Source organism: Pimephales promelas, chromosome 25 (genome assembly GCF_988280905.1).
Source record: "Pimephales promelas chromosome 25, fPimPro1.hap1.1, whole genome shotgun sequence".
Taxonomy (NCBI): domain Eukaryota; kingdom Metazoa; phylum Chordata; class Actinopteri; order Cypriniformes; family Leuciscidae; genus Pimephales; species Pimephales promelas.
The window spans coordinates 12,618,290-12,639,891 of NC_142793.1; the positions used below are offsets into that span (position 1 = coordinate 12,618,290).

The window sequence follows — 21,602 nt, forward strand, 5'->3', positions numbered from 1 at the left end:
CTAAACTGCCACTGATTGGCTAACATCTTTGCATAGGAAACATTAGCCATCTATCATTTACAGATTGCAAAGCATTATGAAATCATTCACTTGTAATGCAGCTGCAGTAAGATCAGTTTAGCTGCTTCATCTTTCAACTAGTGCTGTTAAACGATTAAATGATTAAAATATTTAATCACTTGATTTCTTTTTCTAATTTTAATGCTCTTAATACACATGAAAAAGTGGATCGGCTTGCTTTGTGCAAATGTTATTTATTGAAAACAACATTGACAAAACTGTGTTCAATTTCACACTAAAACATTCTCACTTGGAGCAAATAATCTCTCACACAATGTGTCAATAAAAGGGTGAAATACTGAGGTCACGATATTGACGAGGGGGCGGAGAATTCGCATCAGTGTGTGCTTGGCCATCAATGATAGCTCAATCATTTGGCAATTTTTTAAAAGTGCACTTTCTATTCAGAATCTTATTGGCACCCATTTCTGCATCTCGCACTCTAGATCCACTCAAAACGTAACAATAACCTACTATTTGGCCGGCTCGCAACAAGTGTGTCTAGATCCGGCGCTTTCAGACAGGACGTGGAATGCGTGGCGCTACGCCAGTTTTTGGATGCCAAAAAGTTTCTATTGGGCGCACTGGTAATGGTTACAGAGGCAAAAGTTAAACTATTTTGTGCGGTTTAGCCATTGAAATTAATGGGTTTCATAGCAAAATTAGTTCCTACTGCAAAAGCATGTGAAAAAAACGACAAAGTTTGCTAGGCCAAAAAAGCTGTTAATCTCGCGATAAAAAATTAATCGCGTTAAAATGGGTTTGCGTTAACGCCGTTAATAACGTGTTTAACTGACAGCCCTACTTTCTTCAAAAGTTTCTTTGCAAACTCTTCGTTACACTGTGCCTCGGTTATAAAACAAAATTCTCCGAACAAACATATAATCCTCCGGCACAATACGGGACGCCATTAAAATAAACCCACCCACTAGTTTCTGACGCTGGGATCCTTGTAAAGTCTGTACAGAGTCTGTACGAGCTGTTAAAACTGGAAACGTCAAAGTGAACGTTCGTTCCATTTGTCCTGTTGTCGACAGAGAAACCGAGCGCAGATCTGTATACTGTATCCAGTGTAGACAGCGTCTGTGATTATAATGGGTTCTGTTTGCTTTTGACGCGACGCGACACTCACAGTGTAGGCATTCATTTGTTATGCAATGTTATATAACTATTCGTCATTGTCATGCTCTGGACTGGATTCGTATGCATTGACAGTGTGACATCACAGATCTCACAATATCCAAACAAGTCGTTTTTGGAGCTTGATTAAAATAAATTCTGTTTATAATGAGAACGTTTTAAGCTATGAAACTTGCAGGATGTTTTAATGGTACAAAGACCTCTTACATGTCAAGGCAAATTTGATTTCTCATGTTATGACTCCTTTAAACCCAAGGTCATCTTATCGCATCTTTATCTATGAATAGTGAGACAGAAACCAGTCGGAAAATGACTATGACAATGAAAATAACATAAAAAACTTTATTAAACCATTATTTGTTGAATATAGATTCCATATGCTGTCATTTTAAGTGGGTTTTTATAATACACATTCTCACATGTAATACATTTCACATGTAGTTCATATTCTTGAGTTTCCAGTGTTATGTTTTCAGAAAGAAGGTGTGTATGATGTATAAATCCAAGCAAATGACATTTCTCGGCAAAAAGAAACTGAATGAAATTATAGAGCTATCATTCACTTATTTCATTTAATTCCGTTAAATCAGAAGTAACTTTGTTCCTTAGGCCTTAAACCTAATGTCTCCCACATAAAAATAGATCATCAATAATTGTTTGAAAAACATTTCATAATAATTCATAATATGAACATTGTTGTGATTACATGACAAGTAAATCAAAAAGTACAAAATTATGAATCTAGCATAACATTTACATTTGGTACACGTAGTATTTGATGAAAGGAGAATGAAAGCCTTAACGAAACAAAAATCAGGCTTGACTTTGGCTCATTTGATCAGAATTCACCATTGAAGACGAGCAAACGCTAGCTTTGACACAGCTACGGCGTAACTCCCAACACAATAAGAGAAGATTCACTCGATGGCATACCTCACTGTGAGGTAACAGTCTAACATTCAAAAGCATTCACATACATGCATAAATGAAACAAAATGTTTTGATTTTTGGCAGCGCACTTATTGATCCTTTACACAATCCTATTGCTACTCCAAATGAGTTCAGATGTGGGTATGCATTGACATCAATTGCTCACTGGGATGAGAAATGCTAACAAAAACGCCAACTACTTTGAAACATAATAGTTATAAACATAATAATCTTTAGCGTAGCAGAGTTTTTAAAATGTACATTCATTAAACTAGAATAAAAAAATGGATTTATCAAAATGTTTTCCCTAAAATACAAGCTTTCTAAAGCTTTAAACATGCTAAATTTTCAGACGTGCAAAATCTAAATCTATTTAGAAAAAAAACGAGCTGTTTTAATTTCTCTAGAAAATTTGATCAATGTAAAACCTTGCAGCACGTGGAAGGTAGTCAAGTCTTAACTGTGCATTTGGATAGTTAACGTAACTTTTGAGAACACTGCATTTAACTGCACCATTTCGCACTATAAAGTGAGAACAATCAATACTATTTAATATAGGTGACGTTCACACCATGTCTTAATTACCTATTAAGAGATTTCAACTTGTAAAAAGCGCTCACGTCCCCGTAAAGCTCGTAATAATTACAACTTGTAAGCTGGGAACTCCTACTTGTACCGTACCATATGACCAGAGTACTTAAGAAATGGTGATTTAGACATGGCGTGAATGCATACTGCATGTATTTTTTTTTTGGAGATTGATAGATGGAGATATACCACAGATTATAATAATTTCTTAATGGATAATAATGACGCTTTAACAGTTATATGAATAAAATTACCTTAACTCATGTTTAATTTTAACATTGCAAATATGACTTTAAAAGCCTATTAATTTTAATAATAGATCTCAACTGGTCACCCTGTGAAATTACTTTTTAAAATAGTTATGAATGAAAAGTATGAAAATTTCTAGAACAAAATAAAAAGGGCAAATCCATTTTATAAAACATGCTTGATCACATTGGAAACCTCTAAATTCCAGAGTTTTGTTTAAATGAACATTTTAAGTAAGTTTAAAACTTGCCAGTATTTAAGAACATACAATTTAATTGTAAAATATATATATTGCACAGGTATAATCGATGGAATTTAGTGGCAAGGCAAGGTACGGCAAAATAACTAATAAAAAGTCAGTGAAAAAAAATATATATACTGCTGACTGTAAGACATGCACACTGGTAAATTACATGAATGCACACAATAACAATCAAAAATACAAAATATTTGTTCTTGTATGACATTAAATCAAAAAGAAAGTCTAAAAAAAATTGCCAAAGGTAAATTGTTGTACAGTGTCGCCTACTAGTGGTGACGTCATGCACAAGCATTTGAATCAGAAGAAAAGTATGGCTGATGAAGACAGAGCGTGATCATATTTGGGGCTATTATTACTGAAATATTTATCATTTTAAATTTTCAGTAAACATTTAACTATTTAGGCTGCCTATATGCAGCATTAAAAAGTAAACATATAATATATATTTGTTGCTTTGATACAGCATCTAGAGTAAAATCGAGTCAAATTGAACTATATTACCATTTGAACTGGCTTATAAGGAGACCTGAAGTGGCTGTCTGTAACTGTACATAAAACATGTACCAGAAATCAAACACCAGCACATAACGTTTTTTTTCTATTGGTAAGGAATTCAAACTTTGCATATTAGGCTATATACTTTAAATCAGATTAGGTGTAAACTGCACATTGCAGGTGCCTGATTGCATAAAGTATTATGGCACATCAACATGTTTTCAAACCATGTAATCTTAAGAGTAATAGTTAACGTAAAGCAGTGCTCCTCAAAACTGTCCCGCAGACTTCAGCTCAAACACACCTACCTGTAATCTTCTAGTAAATATGAAGACTTTGATAAGATTGTTCAAGTGTGTTTGATTACGACTGGAACTAAACTCTGCAGGGCAGTGGCCCTCCAGGACCAGATTTTGAGGACCCATGATTTAAAGGGTATCTTAAAAAAAAAAAATTGTTAGGAATATAATGCATGGCAAAATAGTGGCTATTTCCATTCCAATTAGCGATAACCAGCATAAAGTACATGCTAAAAAATTAAGCACTTTTTGTTAGATAATTTCCCTACACACAAGTCAACATACAAATACAGAATGATTGCTCGAATTATATTGCAGACAGAATAATAAAACAGTTTTTCCAGAAAGTTTTCAGCTAAGTCCGCTTTTGCAAGAAGGTGACATTTTCCGAGATTACAAAAAGCTGTAAGGAGGCTTGATTCACCAACGCCTGATGAAATGGTGCTCAGTCGAACATTCACTTAACGGCAACAATCCTCACGACTAGAAAATAGTTTCTCTTTGGAACAAAAACACATAGCAACACATCACAACCATTTACATGAACATTTTAAAGTGTTTCATGTGCCTGCGACCTGCAAAGGCATTCATACCGACTCTTAGAGAAGACGCTGATCTAGGCCATTAGCAGCAGGGCCAGTGTCAAACTACTTGGCCAATCACATTATAGTCCCGATCAGCCCTTTCCCAATGAGATGGCTTTTTTGGAATCACGTTGGCTGAGGAATTGGCTCTGATCAGTCACATATCAGGATAATACTCTGCATTTATATCCATATTGTGCAAGACAGACTTTTGTTCGGCGGTGGACATCCTGCTTAGTACCTCTGCTGAGAGCGAATAGCTGTTCCCAGATTTCTCTTCAAACCAGCTGTCCAATGCTCGCTTTCCATCAAAGTTACCGATAGGCGGTCCGTTAATGGCCAAGGTGAGCAGATCATTGATCTGATCCAGAGTCAGTCTGGAACGGCTATTTCGGCGCACTTTTTGCAGTGAACCTCTTCCTTTGTCGCAGCAGGTCGTTGACGTTGGCAAGACCCTGACAACCTGCAGGATGTGATTGAGAAGAGGAAAACGTTGCTTGTATCTGAAGATGTGGCTGACTACTTCTTTAAAACCATTCACACTACAATAATCAGCTTTCAGATCCCTCCATTCAACCACAAGACTTCCTCTGGCATCTATTCTTTCTCGAGAGAGTTTGCGTCCGGGTGAAGGGAGAGTCTCCAGGTGGTCAAAAATTACAAGGATCTCCTCCTCTCCATATGCGCCAAGAACATCCCTGTTAAGAGGCCACGAGGCCAGGTCAAGCACCTGACAAGCCTGGACCACTTTGCGACTGCGTGCATCAAAACGTTGGGCCAGGATGCCTTGACTTCGCTGACAGATCTTCTCTCGAATGGACTGAAACTTGGACTCTGCAACCCGCAAGTTCTTGAGGTCCACACCGTTGAAACTCTCTCGAAAGTTGTCTTCAAACTCCTGTAGGTACTCCCCTGGGGAATCCACCAATTGCCCAATCTCATGAATGGCATCTTCAATTTTTGCGTCCACCTGTGACACCAACATATAGTCCCCCTGAAAGATGAAAGCAAGTCGTGAAAAGACAGCAATGATGTCCAACAGAAAATAGATCAGCTTCACGGACTGATAGTCCAACAGGAACTGTAGAAGAGACAGAGCGATGGCAGCAGCGTCACCTCTCTGGGTTTGGCTGCTTATGCTCTTCAAGTGAGCAACCACCTCTAAATAGTCCTTAATTAGAGCATTGAGAACATTGGGTTCCCCTATGATCCAACGAACGGCCCTTACATCCCCAAGAAATTCGGCTTCCTCGGACAGAGTTGGCGCTGTTGACCTTAGCTCAGCCATCATACGTGGAGAATACCGGTAGAAACTAAGCAGTTGCTTCAAATTGTTCTCCAAATCCTCCAAGCAAGACAGTTCCTTACCACTGATGGCATCCAGAACCTCTAAATGGGGGCGATGGATCATCACAGGTAAACACAACAACCAAGGGATTGTCTTTTGTATGGCGATGTACAGATTTGCCCTCAGACTAGAGGAGATGTTTGAGCCATCTATTCCCAAGCCAACAACTAGCATGTCCTGGAGTCTTAGCCCAAGGACACCAAAGGCACGATCCACGGCCTGAAGGTAGCCTTCCACGTTGCCTCCGCAAAGCCTTTGCAGGGAGAGGAACTCGGTGGCGGGAAGACCATCAGTGGTGGTGAACTGGACGTAAACGGCAACGGTATCCGCCAGGAGATCGTCATGCTGTCCATCCATGATGATGCTTAAAAAGGGCGAAAGGCGAATCTTCTCAGCCAGATCCTCTTTGAATGCTCGGGCGATGTGTTGGATGAGAATCTGGCAGTCGTTTTCATTCATGTACTGATCCACCACTTTGAGGTCGCACTTCTTGAGGAGCTCTGCCAAGGGTCGCAGATCGGAAAATGGCCGCCCTTCCAAAGCCAGGTGGTAGGCAGCGTTGAAGAGTGTGATCATATTACGACACATCTCCTCAGTTTTCTCCGGGTGCATGCGAAGTTTGTAAAGCTGCAAACACTTCTTGTGCAGATTGCTCTGGCTGTGCAGTTTAATGGTGTGGATCTTGAATTGCTTGGAGCCAATTATAAAAGCAGAGGTACGGGAGGACTGGACGGTGTATTGTCTGCACACGTGGCACCACATCTCGTTCAGTGTGGGTGAATAACGGAGAAACCAGAACTTCTTCAGCCACTCCTGTTTGAAGCGGCGAATCCGACGACCTGAGCCCACCGAGAGTTTTGAAGACTCATCCGCAGCCACCATGAGGTCAGCAGAAATGGATTCATCTGCAGAATCAACATCCTGGTCATCCTCTTCAAGCGCCGCTGGGATTGGCGTCATGGAGTCTACAACAGATAAGCAAACAGAGCATAACATTAAACTGAACACAAATTTAAGTTAAAATTCAAGAAACAATTCTTTACTGATTACATTTGGAGTGAATGAAGGTTTCAGAGTTTCCATACCTATTATAATCACACCTTCTCAATATAGCTCTCATTTATCTCAAGTTCTACATCAACCAATACAGTAAAAATATATATTTTTTATTTATGATTTAAAAAAAAAAAAAAAAAAAACATTTTTGTTTCTGAAAAACAACAAACCAAACACAAGCAGAGAATTAAACTGTAGTGGCAGGTTTCAAAAAGTAAATAAAATAATTTTATTAAAACTTTTACTTAAGAGTACACTTCCATTTGAAACATTTTAACAAATACGGCAATCATACAATCAATGGCGAAAAGGCAAAAGTTGATGGATTAAGAGACAAAATGGTCTATATAGCCATATATTTTAAAAAACATCAATGTTAAAATTTTTTGCAGAAAGGCTCTCTCTCTCATCCATGGTAGCATTTCATCCCAGCTGCAAACCTACCTCTGAGGTCCTCACTAGGAAGGGGCTCAGATGGTGGTACTGGCTTAATTTCAACATGCCCCTGTCCTCTGAGACGGAGCAGTTCAGCCTCCAGCTCACGGATTCGCCGTTTTAGCCTCACACAGTTGGGGCAGAAAGATGTCGATGGTCCTTCGCCGGTCAGGGTCGCATCTTCTTCCGTGTCTTCCATTTTAATACATTTGGCATCAAAGCCACTCTCGTGGTGATCCATGGAAGCCAATCCAGAGGGAAAGACTGCCACTTTACACTCACCGTCAGGCTGGCTGAAAACCTGGCAGACATTTGTTCTTGCTCTTGGAAAAGACAAGGTGCTGTTCAGGGGGTTGTTCTGACTTTGATTAGCCTCCAGAGATGCTTCCAGAACATCTTTGAAAATGAGGTCAATCTTCTTTTTCTTGGCCTGGGGCTGGTTTTCTGCCTCCTCACTTCCATGCTTACTTAGGGTCCTTCTACCGTGCATTGCAGATCTCAACACTGGACCTTTGGGCTCATCGTGCTCTTCTAATTTCACTCCTGCAATACAGGGAAATTAATACGATCAGCATAACAAAAAACAATGATAATAATAAAAAAAAATTGTGTGGTAAAATATAAAACTGGAAAACAGCATGATGGCTAAACCAGGATGAGTAAAAAGATTTTATATGTAAAATATAATCCCATTTCACTTACCCGTTAAACCATTGCAGGCCCGGAACATCTCGTCTGGGTACTTTTTTTGTTGATCAAAAATGTTCAATATGAAATAAGTTATATTTTGGTCTGTTCCTCACACAAATCTTTCAGAAGACTTGAAATATAGAGCACATTTATGAAACTTTTACGATGCCTTTGGATCCCTTTGACGCTTGAAACCTCCAGCTCAAATTAATTATTACTGAAAATTAAAGAATTCTTTCTCCTTTTGTATTTTCAGAGAAGAATGTCATAGAACAACAACGTAAGAATGTGTATGTACTACACATTTTTAGCTGAACTACAGTTAAAAATTTTGTGTCTTGTCACCTAGTGTTCAACAACTCACCTTTTATATTGAAAGAAGACATATTTTCCAAGTATTTTTTATTTAACCTGCATTCAGCTCTGCACAGTATTAGCAGCCTCTTAAAAAGCAATCAGAGATTCCTTAACCTCTGACCTAACTCAAAGTCCTTACTTTTTTCTCAAGCACCAGCAAGAGGTGTCTCACCTGTGTCTAGATTGCGGTCAATGCTGTCCCGAGACACACTCTGCAGTCGTCTCATGTACTCGCTGCTGTACCACACACGAAGTTTCTCGCCCACCGTCAGTCTCTTACACACACGGAAGTAGATTTGATTGCCGTGTTGAAATGCACTCAAGTTCTTTTCACTCTCTTCTGAAGAAATCTGAATAAACCTGAGAAGCAATCAGCAAGCAATTAGCACTGAGAAGAACAATCATATGAATTCAAACAAGGTGATTAAAAGAACAGCATTTTGAACACTTGGTTACTACAATAGAACAAGTGGCATAATATTACCTCATCCAGTTAGCTGCGGTTTCATCACTCCCATCAATGAATTTATATTTGTTGTCCTTATCAACAATCTGTAATAAATACATTTGACATTAAAATAGTTTTTACTTGCATTAAAATACATACAACTATGCTAATTGGTGATTAAACCTACAACATAACCTACCATCCAGGAGTATGGCCCTGAAGGTTTATCTGAGGTCATTATTTGGCCTTGATAAGGACCAAACAGCACCCCCTTTGGTATATTTTCATCCATGCAGCAGACATCCACCTTCTCACCATCTCGGCGGACCTCGATGCCCGAGGGTACGGTGAGAGCTGCCCGATTGGGCACCCCTGACGCCACAGGAGTGTCCGGCACAAAGACAGGTGGCCCATGGGTAGGGCACTCCTCCAAGAAATACTTCTTGCACTCTTCACAGACTATATAATTAAGCAATAAGTAACAGCATAATTATATAAAATTCTCATCTGATATCTCATCTGATACCCCCCCCCAGCCATCCTAGGTGTATGTGACTTTCATCTTTCAGCCAAACACAATCAGAGTTATATTAAATCATATCCTGGCTCTTATCAGCTTTGCACTTGAATAGTGCACATCCACTCCAGTGGATTGATAAATGGCAATAAAAACATGGATGTTTCTTACAAAAACCAATCGCTTTGTTTCAGAAGGCATTAATTAACCCACTGCAGTCGTAGTTTTATTAGGGATGGACATGCTTTTTGGGGCTTCAAAAATATTTGAGTTTTATATTGTGTTGGTCTCCTGCTAACTGGTTAACTCACATTATAACGGTCTTACTGAAATACTTCTGTTAATCAGTTGTGGGCCTAAAACGGTGTCTATTAATGCAGATTGTCTGTCGTTCTCACTACTTTGAGGAAAGATTAAGCATGCACTTGATGCAGTTTCCACACGTTCAAATACTCGGTAAGTAAATAAGTACAAGTAAAATAATCGGTTTGTTGATGGACATGCACTTGTGGGGAGGAATTACAGTTACAAAATCTCATAAAGTACCTCAGACTGAGTAGTGGATCACTGAGAAACGTCTTGCTTGAGTCGTCCTTGTGATGGAGGTTAGGGTTGAATAACTGACGTAATGGCAATGGGTGTTTTTATTTTCGAAGCGCATGCTGTAGACCAATTACAACAGACTGAGCTGTCGGGCCAATCAGAGCAGAGTAGCTCGCGGATCTAACGTATTGTTTGAGAACCATTGAAAATGTGATGATGTGCAAATTTATATTATGAGAAAATGAAACAGTTTTTTTTACCTTTGATGCATGTAAACCTGTTGTAGGAGACTAAAACAACATTAGGAAACTTTAAAATAGCATAATAGGGGCACTTTAATACAATTCCGATTGTGTTTAGCTGAAAGAAGTCATACACCTAGGAAGGCTTAAGGGTGAGTAAATTATGGGTAAATATTCATTACAGTAAATTATACTTACAATAAAAACTGGTACAGTGCTCATGGTCAACTTTTAGTTTTTTGTTTGGCTCTTCAGTTGACTTCTCATTTGAGGCACTATGGTAAATGGGTAGGAAAAACAGCTTATTATCTACTTTTATACACAGGAATTGCTCTTTAAATGTTTCCCATTTTTCACACTTTGTAAGACTGACCTGGTGCTGCATTCGGCCTCTGCCTCCATGGGAGCGTGGTCTGGAACAGCACAGGAATCTGCCATCTGGGTAGGAAGGAGAAACTCCTGTGTGCCCCGTTTCACTTTAACATGTTCTTCTGTTCTGAAATTTATCAGTTAAACTCACATTTTTATGTTGATAATATAATATAATATGCAATCATATATATATATATATATATATATATATATATATATATATATATATTTAATAATCAAATTACTAGCCAATAATCTCAAAATTTGCCAAGTTGTAATGTAAAATCCAGATACCGTGGGAGTAAAAAAAAAGGAGAAGTTTATGCCAATGTTATTACCCAAATACAGTTGGGCAACGTGACGTCATGCTGGCTTTACCTTGTCATCTCATTTGCATTTGTTGGTTATACATGTTAAATTTAAGTTGCTTTCATGAAAACATGCATTACGCGATAGCCACAACTCACGCTGAAACTCGGAAAGTGACCGCAAGAAACCTCACTGCGTTCTGCTGCTTACGTTTCCTTTCCTAAATCTACTTCCAAAATATTTCATTCAGAGAGCTGCGCTCTGATTGGCCAAACCGGCCATCACTCATAAACCACAAGAGCTGTGTGAGAAAGACGAGTGCAGGAAAACAAATAGGGCAACAATACTCTCCTGAAAGCCAGAACTGCAGCAAAGTTGTGTTCTTCTAAACATTTTGAGGTAAACGTTCCACACACGACCAATCGCGAGTGATGACAACGACGGTACGCAACGCTTCTGCAGGCTCGGTCTCCGTTTAGCGTTTGCAAGGCAACTGGCAATTTGCCTAACGCTTTCGGAAGCCATTTTCATTGGCCACATTGGCTAGTGAGTGTAACTCACCGTCTGAGAATATACGCAGTGCGTCGTAGGGTCTTTGGTGGTCTTCTTCAGCCGTGGCGCGTCTCGTCAGCCGCTAAGGAAAACGCGGCGGTGACGCAACAGTACGGGGAGATTTCACTAGTCCCGGGCGATGCAAAGTTTATCATCTCCAAATGTTTTTACCACAGTCAGCTGCTTCTCTCTGCTATGACCACCATCTTTTTATTACAGGAAATGACATGGAAAACGGAAGAAAGCGGCGTTTGTGCAGACCGGGCACGAAATTTCAGGAAAGGGAAAGTTAGATTGTGCGTGAAGTTGTGTGAGGCAGCGGTTCACGCGCGTTCGTTTTCTGAACGCGCGCCTCGAGATACGCGACGGTTGCGCGCCAAGTTCTCACCCTTTTAAAAATAAAAATAAACTTTTTTCAACACACAGGTCTCTGCAATTCATTATTTAAAATGGCGAAACTAACTTGAATGTTGAAATTGAATAAACTACGCATCTCCATTTTACTACTGAAATTGCTGTTGTTTTGGTTGATGTTTAGTCTAGTATTTAATTTGTCATGAATTGCTTCAGGAATATCCTACAGGACTGTAGAGCAGGACATAAGTCTTTACTTTTTGAAGTAAATGTCTTCAGTTACTACAAACTGTGAAGCTGGTGTTTTAAAACAAACAGGTTGTGTGTGTGTGTGTACACACATATATATACACACACACACATATATATATATATATATATATATATATATATATAGGCTATATACACACACTTGTGCATTTGGAGGACATCCTTGTGTTAGTTAGTATATCTTAAATTCTTTCATTAACCCACGTCATACCAAACACGTAAGACTTTTGTTTCATTTTCGGAACAAAAATGATATTTTTGATCTAAATTTGAGAGCTTTCTGTCCCTCCATTGACATCCACGCAACTACCACTTTGAAGCTTCAAAAAGTTCATAAAGAGATACTTAAACTGATCCATATGAATCGAGCGGTTTAGTCCAAGAGACACAATGCGTTGCATGATGAGCAGATTGAAATTAGGCTTTTATTAACATATAAACATGTAAATTAAATGTTTGCTTCACATGCGAGAACCAAAGAGGTTCATTCCCGTGTTACGCATCACATTTTGAGCTTCCAAAAGATCCATTGAGGTTTGTCCTCATGTGTCAAGCAGGTCCGGTTGAGCTTCTGTTTGAGTTCACTGATTAATGTTTATTTGTGCATAAAAGCCTAAATTAAATCCATTCATCATAAAGCGATCAAGTGTCTTCAGAAAATTGACCAAACTACTCAATTCATATGAACTATTTTTATGAAACTTTTCGAAGCGTCCAAGTGGTAGTTGCATATCTGTCAATGGATAGAAAGCTCTCAAGATTTCATAAAAAAAAAAATAAATAAAAAAATCTTCATTTGTGTTTCAAGGGTTGGAGGCCGTTAACGGTGTATAATTCACCTGCACTTGAGCTCAATCGCCACCCTGACACTTCAATCTCTTTTCGGCAAAGGCCAAATTTAATTCAAGACAAACGGGAGGCAAATATTCTTTGTCAATTTATTAACAAAATGATAAAATAAATAAATACAAATTGATCAAATGCTCCTAATATCAATTTCTTCCCATGTTCCCTACAGTATTTTCAAAACACTGCATACAAAGGACTCATCACAGGCTCAATACAGGAGAGGTAAAAACCAACTGACTCACTCACAATGTCAGGCGAACAAACGAGGAGAAAAAAGACCAAAGAGAGAGAGAGAGAGAGAGAGCTCTGTAACAGAAAAAAGTCAAAAAATAAACGCACTCCTTTTTAAAATCATTATGAAAAAATACAAACAATTTTACAAATATTCATATCGTGTAAAACCATTTACACTTAGTTCAGCACACCAGGTGAACTTTTTTTTTTAAATAACTCATGTCGCTACAATGTATCCTGTTTTGTGTTTCATCAAGTGGAAGATTTTTTTTTCTTTTCTTTTTTTGCACGCGTAAACAAAAATGTTTTCCAATTTGACAGTTGACTGTAGATGAGGTATCGCTCACACACATAAACACACACACACCTGCTCAAATGCTCACTCACACACACTGCACAACATCAGGGAAGTCACGACAATAGAAATGAAATGCATCAACAGTACAAGGCCACAATCATGACGTAGTATGAAAGGTGAACAGAAACTACATTAAAACTACAATGACTTCTTTGTCACTGTGGAATTATAACGCACCATAAAGAATATGGATGATCTACAAACTATTAAGGATGAACAGATGAAACGGGTCTAAAATGTTACGATTTTATGCATAAAATGTACACCGCAACCTTTCGCCTTTAAAAAGTTCGAAAACCAAAATTGCAAAGCCATACAGACAACTCAGAAAGCTGGCGGAAAGCGTTTCCCACGCGTCGGAGCCATAAGCTAAAGCAGAAATCAACCGTGATGGGAAAAACAACAAAAAAACTCTCAATGATATGTATCTCGAATGCATATAAAAAAGGCTTCCTAACAGCAAAATGCATGTTTGCAGTCTCTTTGGGTATACAGAACTTGAATGCTTTGAATGCGTGGCTTTCTGAAATTCCCTCCCCTTTCTTTCTAAACACCCCCACCCACAACATATTACATGCACTCAGCAATATAAGCCATGTAAGACCATAAATATCTTCTCACAACCACTGGAACCCAACCCCCGCCCACCCAGCGCCCCAAGATAACAATAACATTCAGCATGGTGTGCAAGCAAAGGCAGACTTGAATGAAAGTACCGGTCCATGAGATTCATACACCGCTGAAATGCCACATTTCCATGTTCCAAAGAGCCCAGAATTGTGGCCAGCAAATAATTCCCATCTGCAACTGTACATGAATTCACTATTTTCTACAGATGCCATTGTGAAAGTGTATATTGTCCATAATTTAAACAACAACAAATAATAATAATAATGCATGTGTATTTAAGAGATGTACATATGTATACTGTTTCGTTTTGGCATCATCTTCGCCAGACATGTAAAAAGGAAAGTGACACAAAGTCCACATAAAAATCTTTACAAAATAAACTCAGAACTAAATGCATATTAAAAAAGTCTGACAAAACTTATATAAAAGTTGCATAAGAAGGCATGCTTTTTTGTTGAACCGATTGGACAGATGGTGTTCTGGGCGTTTGAGTCTATCCAATCAGACTGCAGGTGTTCTTTGATCCGTTCAGCCTTGGCTGATATCTAAATACCTGATTCAGGTACAAGTCCAGTATTCTAACTCAGTGACTGAAGGAGAGATGAAGTGGGTGCACATCATGTCATCTATGACATTAAGGTGTAGTCACTGGCCTGAACAGTCCTGTTTTGTGATACAAGAAAAGAAAAATCTCCTGAATTTTACACTGAAATGAGCAGACAATTATGTATTTTGGAAAACAAAACAGTAATACTTAGGAGATGATTCCTATAAAAAGTGCATAAAGACAGGAAACCATGACTTCCTAAACTTCTTTTCCAATGAATGTCAATCCAAAAATGCCTTTTTCGACACAACTTTCACACACTTTCACCATTTTGGTGGCACAGAGCGCTCCGATAAACCTAAAACATTACATGGAACTTCCTTCTTCTTTTTTTAAGACCAATTTTGTGCATCACTAAGATATACTTTTGTTCAGAGTGTTAAAAAACTCAAGGCAACTCCTTAAAATATTGCCTACACTAGAGGGGCTCTTTAACTTCACAGCAGATAAGTAGGTTTAGTAAACAGACAGACAAACAGGACCAGACCAACACAAGCACATCACTACAACCAGTTCACTTTAACCAATGAAATTACAACAAATGTGCTTCTAAACATGACCAGTTTCATTCGATATTTTTAGGGAAAGACATGTAGGTGAGCTAGGAGATTAAATTCTGGATTGAAGGCACTCTGGGCACCTGTACAGGAAGGAGTAAAAGTAGTTTTCTTGAAATATTCTCAGACTGACAATGGTGACTTCTGGAAGGCCTTAAATATTCATGTTGGTATGCCACAATAATGGTTGCCATGATATGAATGTTTATCCATCATTACCCAATCCTGGCTCAAAGGGTAAGAGGGCATTATGGGAATGTATTAAGGAGAAGTATGTGAATTTTCACAGTAGATTGTGAGAAATTGCAGCACATTGTCGATATAACCAAGACCCCATCCACCAAGAACCACAAATTGGGGTTTAAAGCCATGAAAGCCTGACTACACACGACAAATCCATCGTTAAAAAAAAAGACAAAACAGTAAACATCATCCCAAGCACAGAATCCATATTGTATAAGAATGCAGAATTAGCAATGCGTCGTCCTTTTGAAATCCCCAAGCACTGTGAAAATTAGCACTAACGACGATGTCCTAAACGGATACGTGGAATTTGATATGCTTAAATTGTTCAATTGTTCAATCACAAAGGTAAAAGGGATATGCTGTTTTGGAATGGCCTGACATAAACATAAAAAAAAGGTGCCAGCCGTGCATCACTGTTAAGACTTGACTTTACCCGGGACAGGTTAAGATACTACACAACAGCAAAAGACTGTCCTAAACCATCTAGTGTACGTCAGCAACTGACCACTGTTTTCCATCTTACAAGACGTTATGTTGGCAAACATTTAAAAAAACCAACAGAAAAGTTAAGCGCTTTTGAAAATTTTGCTCGGAAAGTCTCTAAAGAGGTTCTTAGTGCGTTTGCAATAAAGCTTGTGCTTTAAATAAGGGTTTTCTGTCGTTTCCTTATTACTCAATTTGGCTCATACATCAAACCCTCAAGTTTAAGACAGCAAATTGTGACTTAGTCATTATTGTTTTTCCAAGAAAAGAAAAGAATGGGGATGGGACTAGTCCATTATTTTCCTAAACACACAGTAAGAGGATATTTCCATTATTTTGGAATAAAAAAAAACAAACAAAACTAAAGCATTTGGCAGTTCAGAATTCAAAAACAGGCACTCATTATGCAACGTGCCTCTCTGAGATTGAGAAAGCTGCTTGCATAATTCATGCCATTTTTAAACACCATTGATAAACAACTGTTTCATGAAACAGAAAAGCACTTATTTTCAATGAAGACTAGGAAGACCTGAATATATTTTCTTAAACATAAACCAAAAAAACAAATCCACATACAGCATCAGATACACACGCGCACACAAACACACACACACAAGACTCAATCAATACACAGAACCGCCATTGCTTTTCAGACTAATCTACCACGCATGATTTGTTGCAGTTTCTGAGATGTGACTTCTGGCGTAGCTTTCTCTTCCAGCCCTTTGTCAAAGATCTTCAGAGGCTTTGCAGAGCACTCTACCGCTAATTAGCCTGAGATGACTTGGAGATGGGACGCTTTTTTTTTTACTGCTAACTGGGAAACGCGGACAAGAAGTTGTCGGGTGGAGGAGAGAAATCAGAGGGGTTGCTATAGGCAGTCCTGGCCGAGTCCTGATTTAGTCTAACCTACGCCAGCAACACGATTCTACGCCTCTGCCTCGTCAGTGGCGAATACTGATGCGTTGACTTTTTGTCATGTATGGAAAGAGAAGCATTTGGTTTTGCCAGTCCACTCAGGCCTGGAGGTGCACAGGGTGTGGGCATGTTCATGCAGTCTTTGGACATGTCTGCCCTGCCTTTCTCCTCCCGGAGAGAAGACAACTAAGACAACCTATGAAACAAACCCCATGTTGGAGGCACACACTGGTCTGATCTGATGAATCATCTTCTTTATCACCATCATCCTCATCCTACATCAACGTCCTTATTATTATTATTATTAAACTACTTTTTTATTTTAATCTAATAATTGGCATGACACTCACCCTTTCTCCCTCAAGTTTGGGCTCTATTGGTCTACAAGAACCAAGATTAGTTCTCCTTGGATGTAGAAGTACTGTTGACACAGCATTTGCATTAAAAAAAAAAAAAAGAAAAGAAAAGAAAGAAAATAAAAAAACGACATTTATTTGGATATAGATAATATATATATATCTATAATATATATATATATATACGTATAGATTGGCAACTTTGTGCACCAGTCCAAGGTGCAATAGGAAATCTGTTTAAACGTTTTGGTGATGTAAGTGTGTTTAAGGTGAGGATGAGAACTATTTGGGGTTGTCCACGCTGCTTAGAGGGGCTGGCAAAGCCTGTTGAGAAGGTTCTGAGGTTTTGCCGTTGTTGGTGTTTACGTCTTCCTGTAGGTCCACTTCCATCTTCCCAGCATCCTCTGCACAACTACTGTCAATGGGAGGGATGTTCTCAGAGTCGACCGAATCTGCGGCATCGACGGTACCCTCCTCTTCCTCCGGGTTCAAGCCGGTACAATCACAGTCTGTTCCTCCATTTGTCTTCACGTCCCTGACCTGAGGCAACTCCGCGGCCTCCACTGTTTTCGCCGTGTCCATCATTTCGTCACCAACTGTGGTTTTGGGCATTTCCGGAACACAAATTCCCGATTCACCTGACGCAGCTTCAGGTGTGACTGCGGCCGCTGGCTCTGCCATTTCACCCACCTCCGGCTCTGCCTTCACTTCAGGGACTGCTACGGCGACTGGCGCTTGGACGCTAGGCTCTGTGGGAGTCTCCTGCACACACACTTGACTAGCATCCTTTGAGTCTTTGATGCTACCTGACTCTGTGCAGTCCTGTTTGGTTTCCTGTAGGATGTCCGTCTCCATGGGCTGAGTCAAGTTAAAGCTCTGGATTAGGCGGACCAGATGTTTCACCTTCTCCAGAGAAGACTGCATCTCCTTCTGACGGGCAAGTATGCTGTTCTTAGTCTCCATGCATTTCTGTTAAAGAACAGGATTTGTTACAGATTGCACACAGCATGTTATAAAATTACATTAAATAATAGTTTACTCAAAAGTGAAAATTCTGGCATCATTTACATTTACTCAAGTTATTTCAAGCCTGTATGAATTTCTTCTGCACTGAAACTGTCTTTTGGACCTTGAACTGTTTGGTTCCAAGTAAAGTGCATTATATGGAGAAAAATGCTGGAATGTTTTCATCAAAAACCTTCATTTCTTTTCGACTGAAGAAAGAATGACATGGACATCTTGGATGGTAAATTATCAGCAAAAGTTTTGTTTAAAGTGAACTACTCCTTTAACATTAGGAATACAACTAACACGAGAGCAGGGATTATATGCTCTGAAAACGGACACTGCAGATATAAAACACACACAGGTCTGTTAACTTAACCAAAATTTTAATAAGGTAGTCTAATGTTTTTCTCAATAACGTGACGCGCCTTACACGAGCAGGGATTATATGCTCCGAGAATGGACACTGTAATGGTGATATAAAACACACACACACACACACTCTCTCTTTTAACTTGAGCAATATTTTTTAATAAGGTACAGTCTTCTCACTGACAAAGTAGGGCAGATTTAAATAAATAAAAACGAAATTTAAATAAATAAAAACAAAATTTAAATAAATTAAACACAAATTAATAAAAACAAAATTTAAATAAAAATGATAATAAAAAACGAATAACTTAAATATAGAAAAACGAAATTTAAATAAAGAAACACTAAATTGAGACATGACTTCCCAGTAAAATTTAAGTCTCGCTGTAGATTAATTTAGATTGATGATAACAGATTAAAAGGATAATACATTTTGTTTCTATTATTCTATTTTCCACAATGTCAAAGCAACGCAGCATAACCCAAAATACAAGTGCTTCTGTCCACACACACTCCGCTGTTCAGCGCTTTATCCGGAGAATACTTCCGTTGCAGGAACACTTTTAGTAGTCCAAGAAGAAGCAAATATATTAAGTAGCTATAACGAAGTTATGTTATGTATTATATTTCACCAGATTTTATACTGTAAAACATATTCAAGCACGAATGAGAACCGTTTTGAGTGGGATACCAGGTGTGCAAAAAAAAAAAAAAGAACACGAATATCTGAATCTCATATTTTCAAATCGAATACCAACCCACCGAACGAATACACGGGTCCAGCCCTAGTGACCAGCCAGAAAATAAAGCTAAATGTTTGCCTTAAAATTGTTTTTCTGAGGCAAACATCCCTTCAAGGAGACGTAGTACAGCAGTATAATTAATCTTGAATCTGGGAAAACTGAATAAGGAAAATAATTAAATAACTCACTGTTATAGAATTGCTGAGCTGTTTCACTCTCTGTTCTAGCTGCTCTCGTTCCAGCTTTAGTTCGGCACTCCATTTCATTAATTTCTGCTTCTCCTCTTCTTTTGCTGTTGAACAGGGACAAAACAGCCATAAACTGAATGGCCTCCAACATAGATTTATCCAACATTGTTAGAAATACATTAGATGTTACCACTTACAGATTTCTACACTCGAAAATTTGAATATCAATACCTTCTTTGTAAGCAATGTAGGAATGGACAATTGCCAGCGTTCCTGGCCATGGAATGGCCTCTTCCTTCTTCAGAATCTGTAAAAGAAATTCTCTCAATAACAGACCAGTGCTATGCACACTTGACCTTTGGAAAGACATGAGAGAAACTGAGATCAATTGTATATGGCAACAGTGATGAACAACAGAACTTCAATGGGAGTGCTGGATGCTGTCTTACACTTACATGATGGGTGGAAAAAAGGCACAATCAATACCGAACCATGTGAAGAGCTTACAAAGGACGAAACAGCCTTAACGCCTGAAGACACTCAATTTGTGTAAGGGGGGGAAATGTTCACTTTATTTTGGCAGGGAAAGGGGAGTTTGACCTCTCAGTCGATCTCCCATTTCTAATTACATAACATTGTGTGTGCTTTAAAGGACCGAATTCCAGCTAAAAGAAGACATCACTGACTCGCCTGGGAGAGGAGAGGCCAAGGGCTCATTGTGCTGCTATTATTTACCTGGTCTTGACATTTAGGACAGATCCACATGCCTTTGGGAATGTTTTTGAGGGGTGGGTCCAAGCAGTCGAGGTGGTAGACGCGCGAACATGTGTCACACATGAGCAACTGTCCACTGCGTCTGCACACAGTGCAGAAATCCTCATGGATGTCTCCCTGTCGGGAAGAACGGCAGGTGTCAGTACCACCGCCCCCCTTCTGGTCTGGACCAATTAGATGATAGCGGGAAGGGTGGGGAGGAGAGAAACTGACTGCTGTTTGGATTTATTTGTCTAGTGGATCACTGGTGACTGGATTGTTCACTTAGTCAGGGCACTGGATATTTGTATTACTATTATTATTGTTGGGACCTATGTTAATCCCTATTGAAATGTATCATGTATTTATCAGTATTGGGTATTTTGGCTTTTAAAAATTGTATACTATAATTAACTACTTCAGGCCTGATATTTGTGTGGAAAGCAGAGAAAGACTGTTCACTTTGTAAGACTGCTGGCTCCATTTCAACAAATACAAACAAATAAACACATGAATGACAGTGCTGGTAGGTCAGTCTTTCTCTTTTCAGGGTGGATGCTGGACTCTAACAAACAGGAGTTACCTTGCTCCGGTACACATTGAGGTGTACAGGATGAATGCAGTGGAGGGTTTGGGGGGGTAGGGGCAGCTTGTGAAGTAGAGCACTCTACTAGAACAATAATAAAAGTGGGGGCTGTCAACAACATGGTCGCCCAGACTTGGCAGGTGGCTACTTACATCCCCGGAGCTGGGGCTGGGCTGGGGGACAGAATGAGGGTGGACAGAGAGGGGAAAGCCCCCCGTGTCAGGCCGCTCAGGGGCTGGGGAGGCGGGAAGGCTGCTGGTGGGGGAGAGCAGGGGGTTGCAGCCCAGCTCCGGCACCGCCGTGCTGCTGGTGATGGTGGTGCTGTATTTGGGAGGGCGACCTGAGTGAAATGAGACAGACAAGAAAAGAAAAACAAACAAAAAAAAAACAAAAGGAACAGAAAAATGGAGGAGGAAAAAGGGAAAAAGAAAGAAAAAAAAACACAAAGATGAAATAAAATAATGGCATTTTCTAGTTGCAACATACCTTAGAGAGGGGATCCTCATTGGCTAGCATGGAAACAGGAAAGGAGGGAGAGAGCGAAGGGGAAATGGAAGGGAGGGTCACAAAAAGCAGTTAGTGCAACAGACAATCACAGCAGCATGCAGGGAATTTGA

The 21,602-nt window shown here is 39.2% G+C and overlaps 2 protein-coding genes across 16 annotated transcripts in view; both read right to left on the reverse strand.

The window, feature by feature from the left end:
• Window positions 1-1,528: 1,528 nt before the first annotated feature.
• prdm11 (PR domain containing 11) lies at window positions 1,529-11,763 on the reverse strand. Of its 4 annotated transcripts, none has more exons than XM_039666043.2 (8): window positions 11,486-11,763; window positions 10,617-10,734; window positions 10,442-10,518; window positions 9,141-9,400; window positions 8,978-9,045; window positions 8,666-8,853; window positions 7,456-7,989; window positions 1,529-6,920 (listed from the first exon to the last, which is right to left on the reverse strand). In XM_039666043.2, exons 2-8 carry the CDS (start codon window positions 10,679-10,681, stop codon window positions 4,765-4,767), a joined length of 3,348 nt encoding a protein of 1,115 aa, XP_039521977.2. In that variant the 5' UTR covers window positions 10,682-10,734; window positions 11,486-11,763; the 3' UTR covers window positions 1,529-4,764. The 4 variants fall into 4 exon arrangements, with proteins under 4 accessions (XP_039521977.2, XP_039521975.2, XP_039521978.2 ...); XM_039666041.2 differs by having other exon boundaries at window positions 10,617-10,739; XM_039666044.2 differs by lacking the exon at window positions 7,456-7,989 and having other exon boundaries at window positions 10,617-10,739.
• Window positions 11,764-13,024: 1,261 nt separating this feature from the next.
• phf21ab (PHD finger protein 21Ab) overlaps window positions 13,025-21,602 on the reverse strand; it is a 30,661-nt gene continuing 22,083 nt past the window's right edge. For 9 of the 12 annotated variants that reach the window (XM_039666037.2, XM_039666034.2, XM_039666035.2 and 6 more), the window contains 5 exons: window positions 21,138-21,325; window positions 20,382-20,537; window positions 19,878-19,953; window positions 19,647-19,750; window positions 13,025-18,307 (listed from right to left, as the gene is read on the reverse strand). In XM_039666037.2, the coding sequence (XP_039521971.2) occupies window positions 17,621-18,307; window positions 19,647-19,750; window positions 19,878-19,953; window positions 20,382-20,537; window positions 21,138-21,325 (1,211 nt within the window). In that variant the 3' untranslated portion in view covers window positions 13,025-17,620. Of the gene's footprint in view, window positions 18,308-19,646; window positions 19,751-19,877; window positions 19,954-20,381; window positions 20,538-21,137; window positions 21,326-21,471; window positions 21,495-21,602 lie in introns of all 12 variants that reach the window. The other 3 variants (XM_089127433.1, XM_039666039.2, XM_039666040.2) reach the window with 3 other exon arrangements.

Excerpts from the sequence above, each read along its gene's own strand:
- prdm11 (XM_039666043.2), bottom strand. The coding sequence starts at position 10,681 with ATGGCAGATTCCTGTGCTGTTCCAGACCACGCTCCCATGGAGGCAGAG. Across the intron at positions 8,854-8,977 it reads ACCGCAGCTAACTGGATGAG|GTTTATTCAGATTTCTTCAG; the intron begins GTAATATTATGC and ends ATTGCTTCTCAG. Across the intron at positions 7,990-8,665 it reads TGACCGCAATCTAGACACAG|GAGTGAAATTAGAAGAGCAC; the intron begins GTGAGACACCTC and ends CCTGTATTGCAG.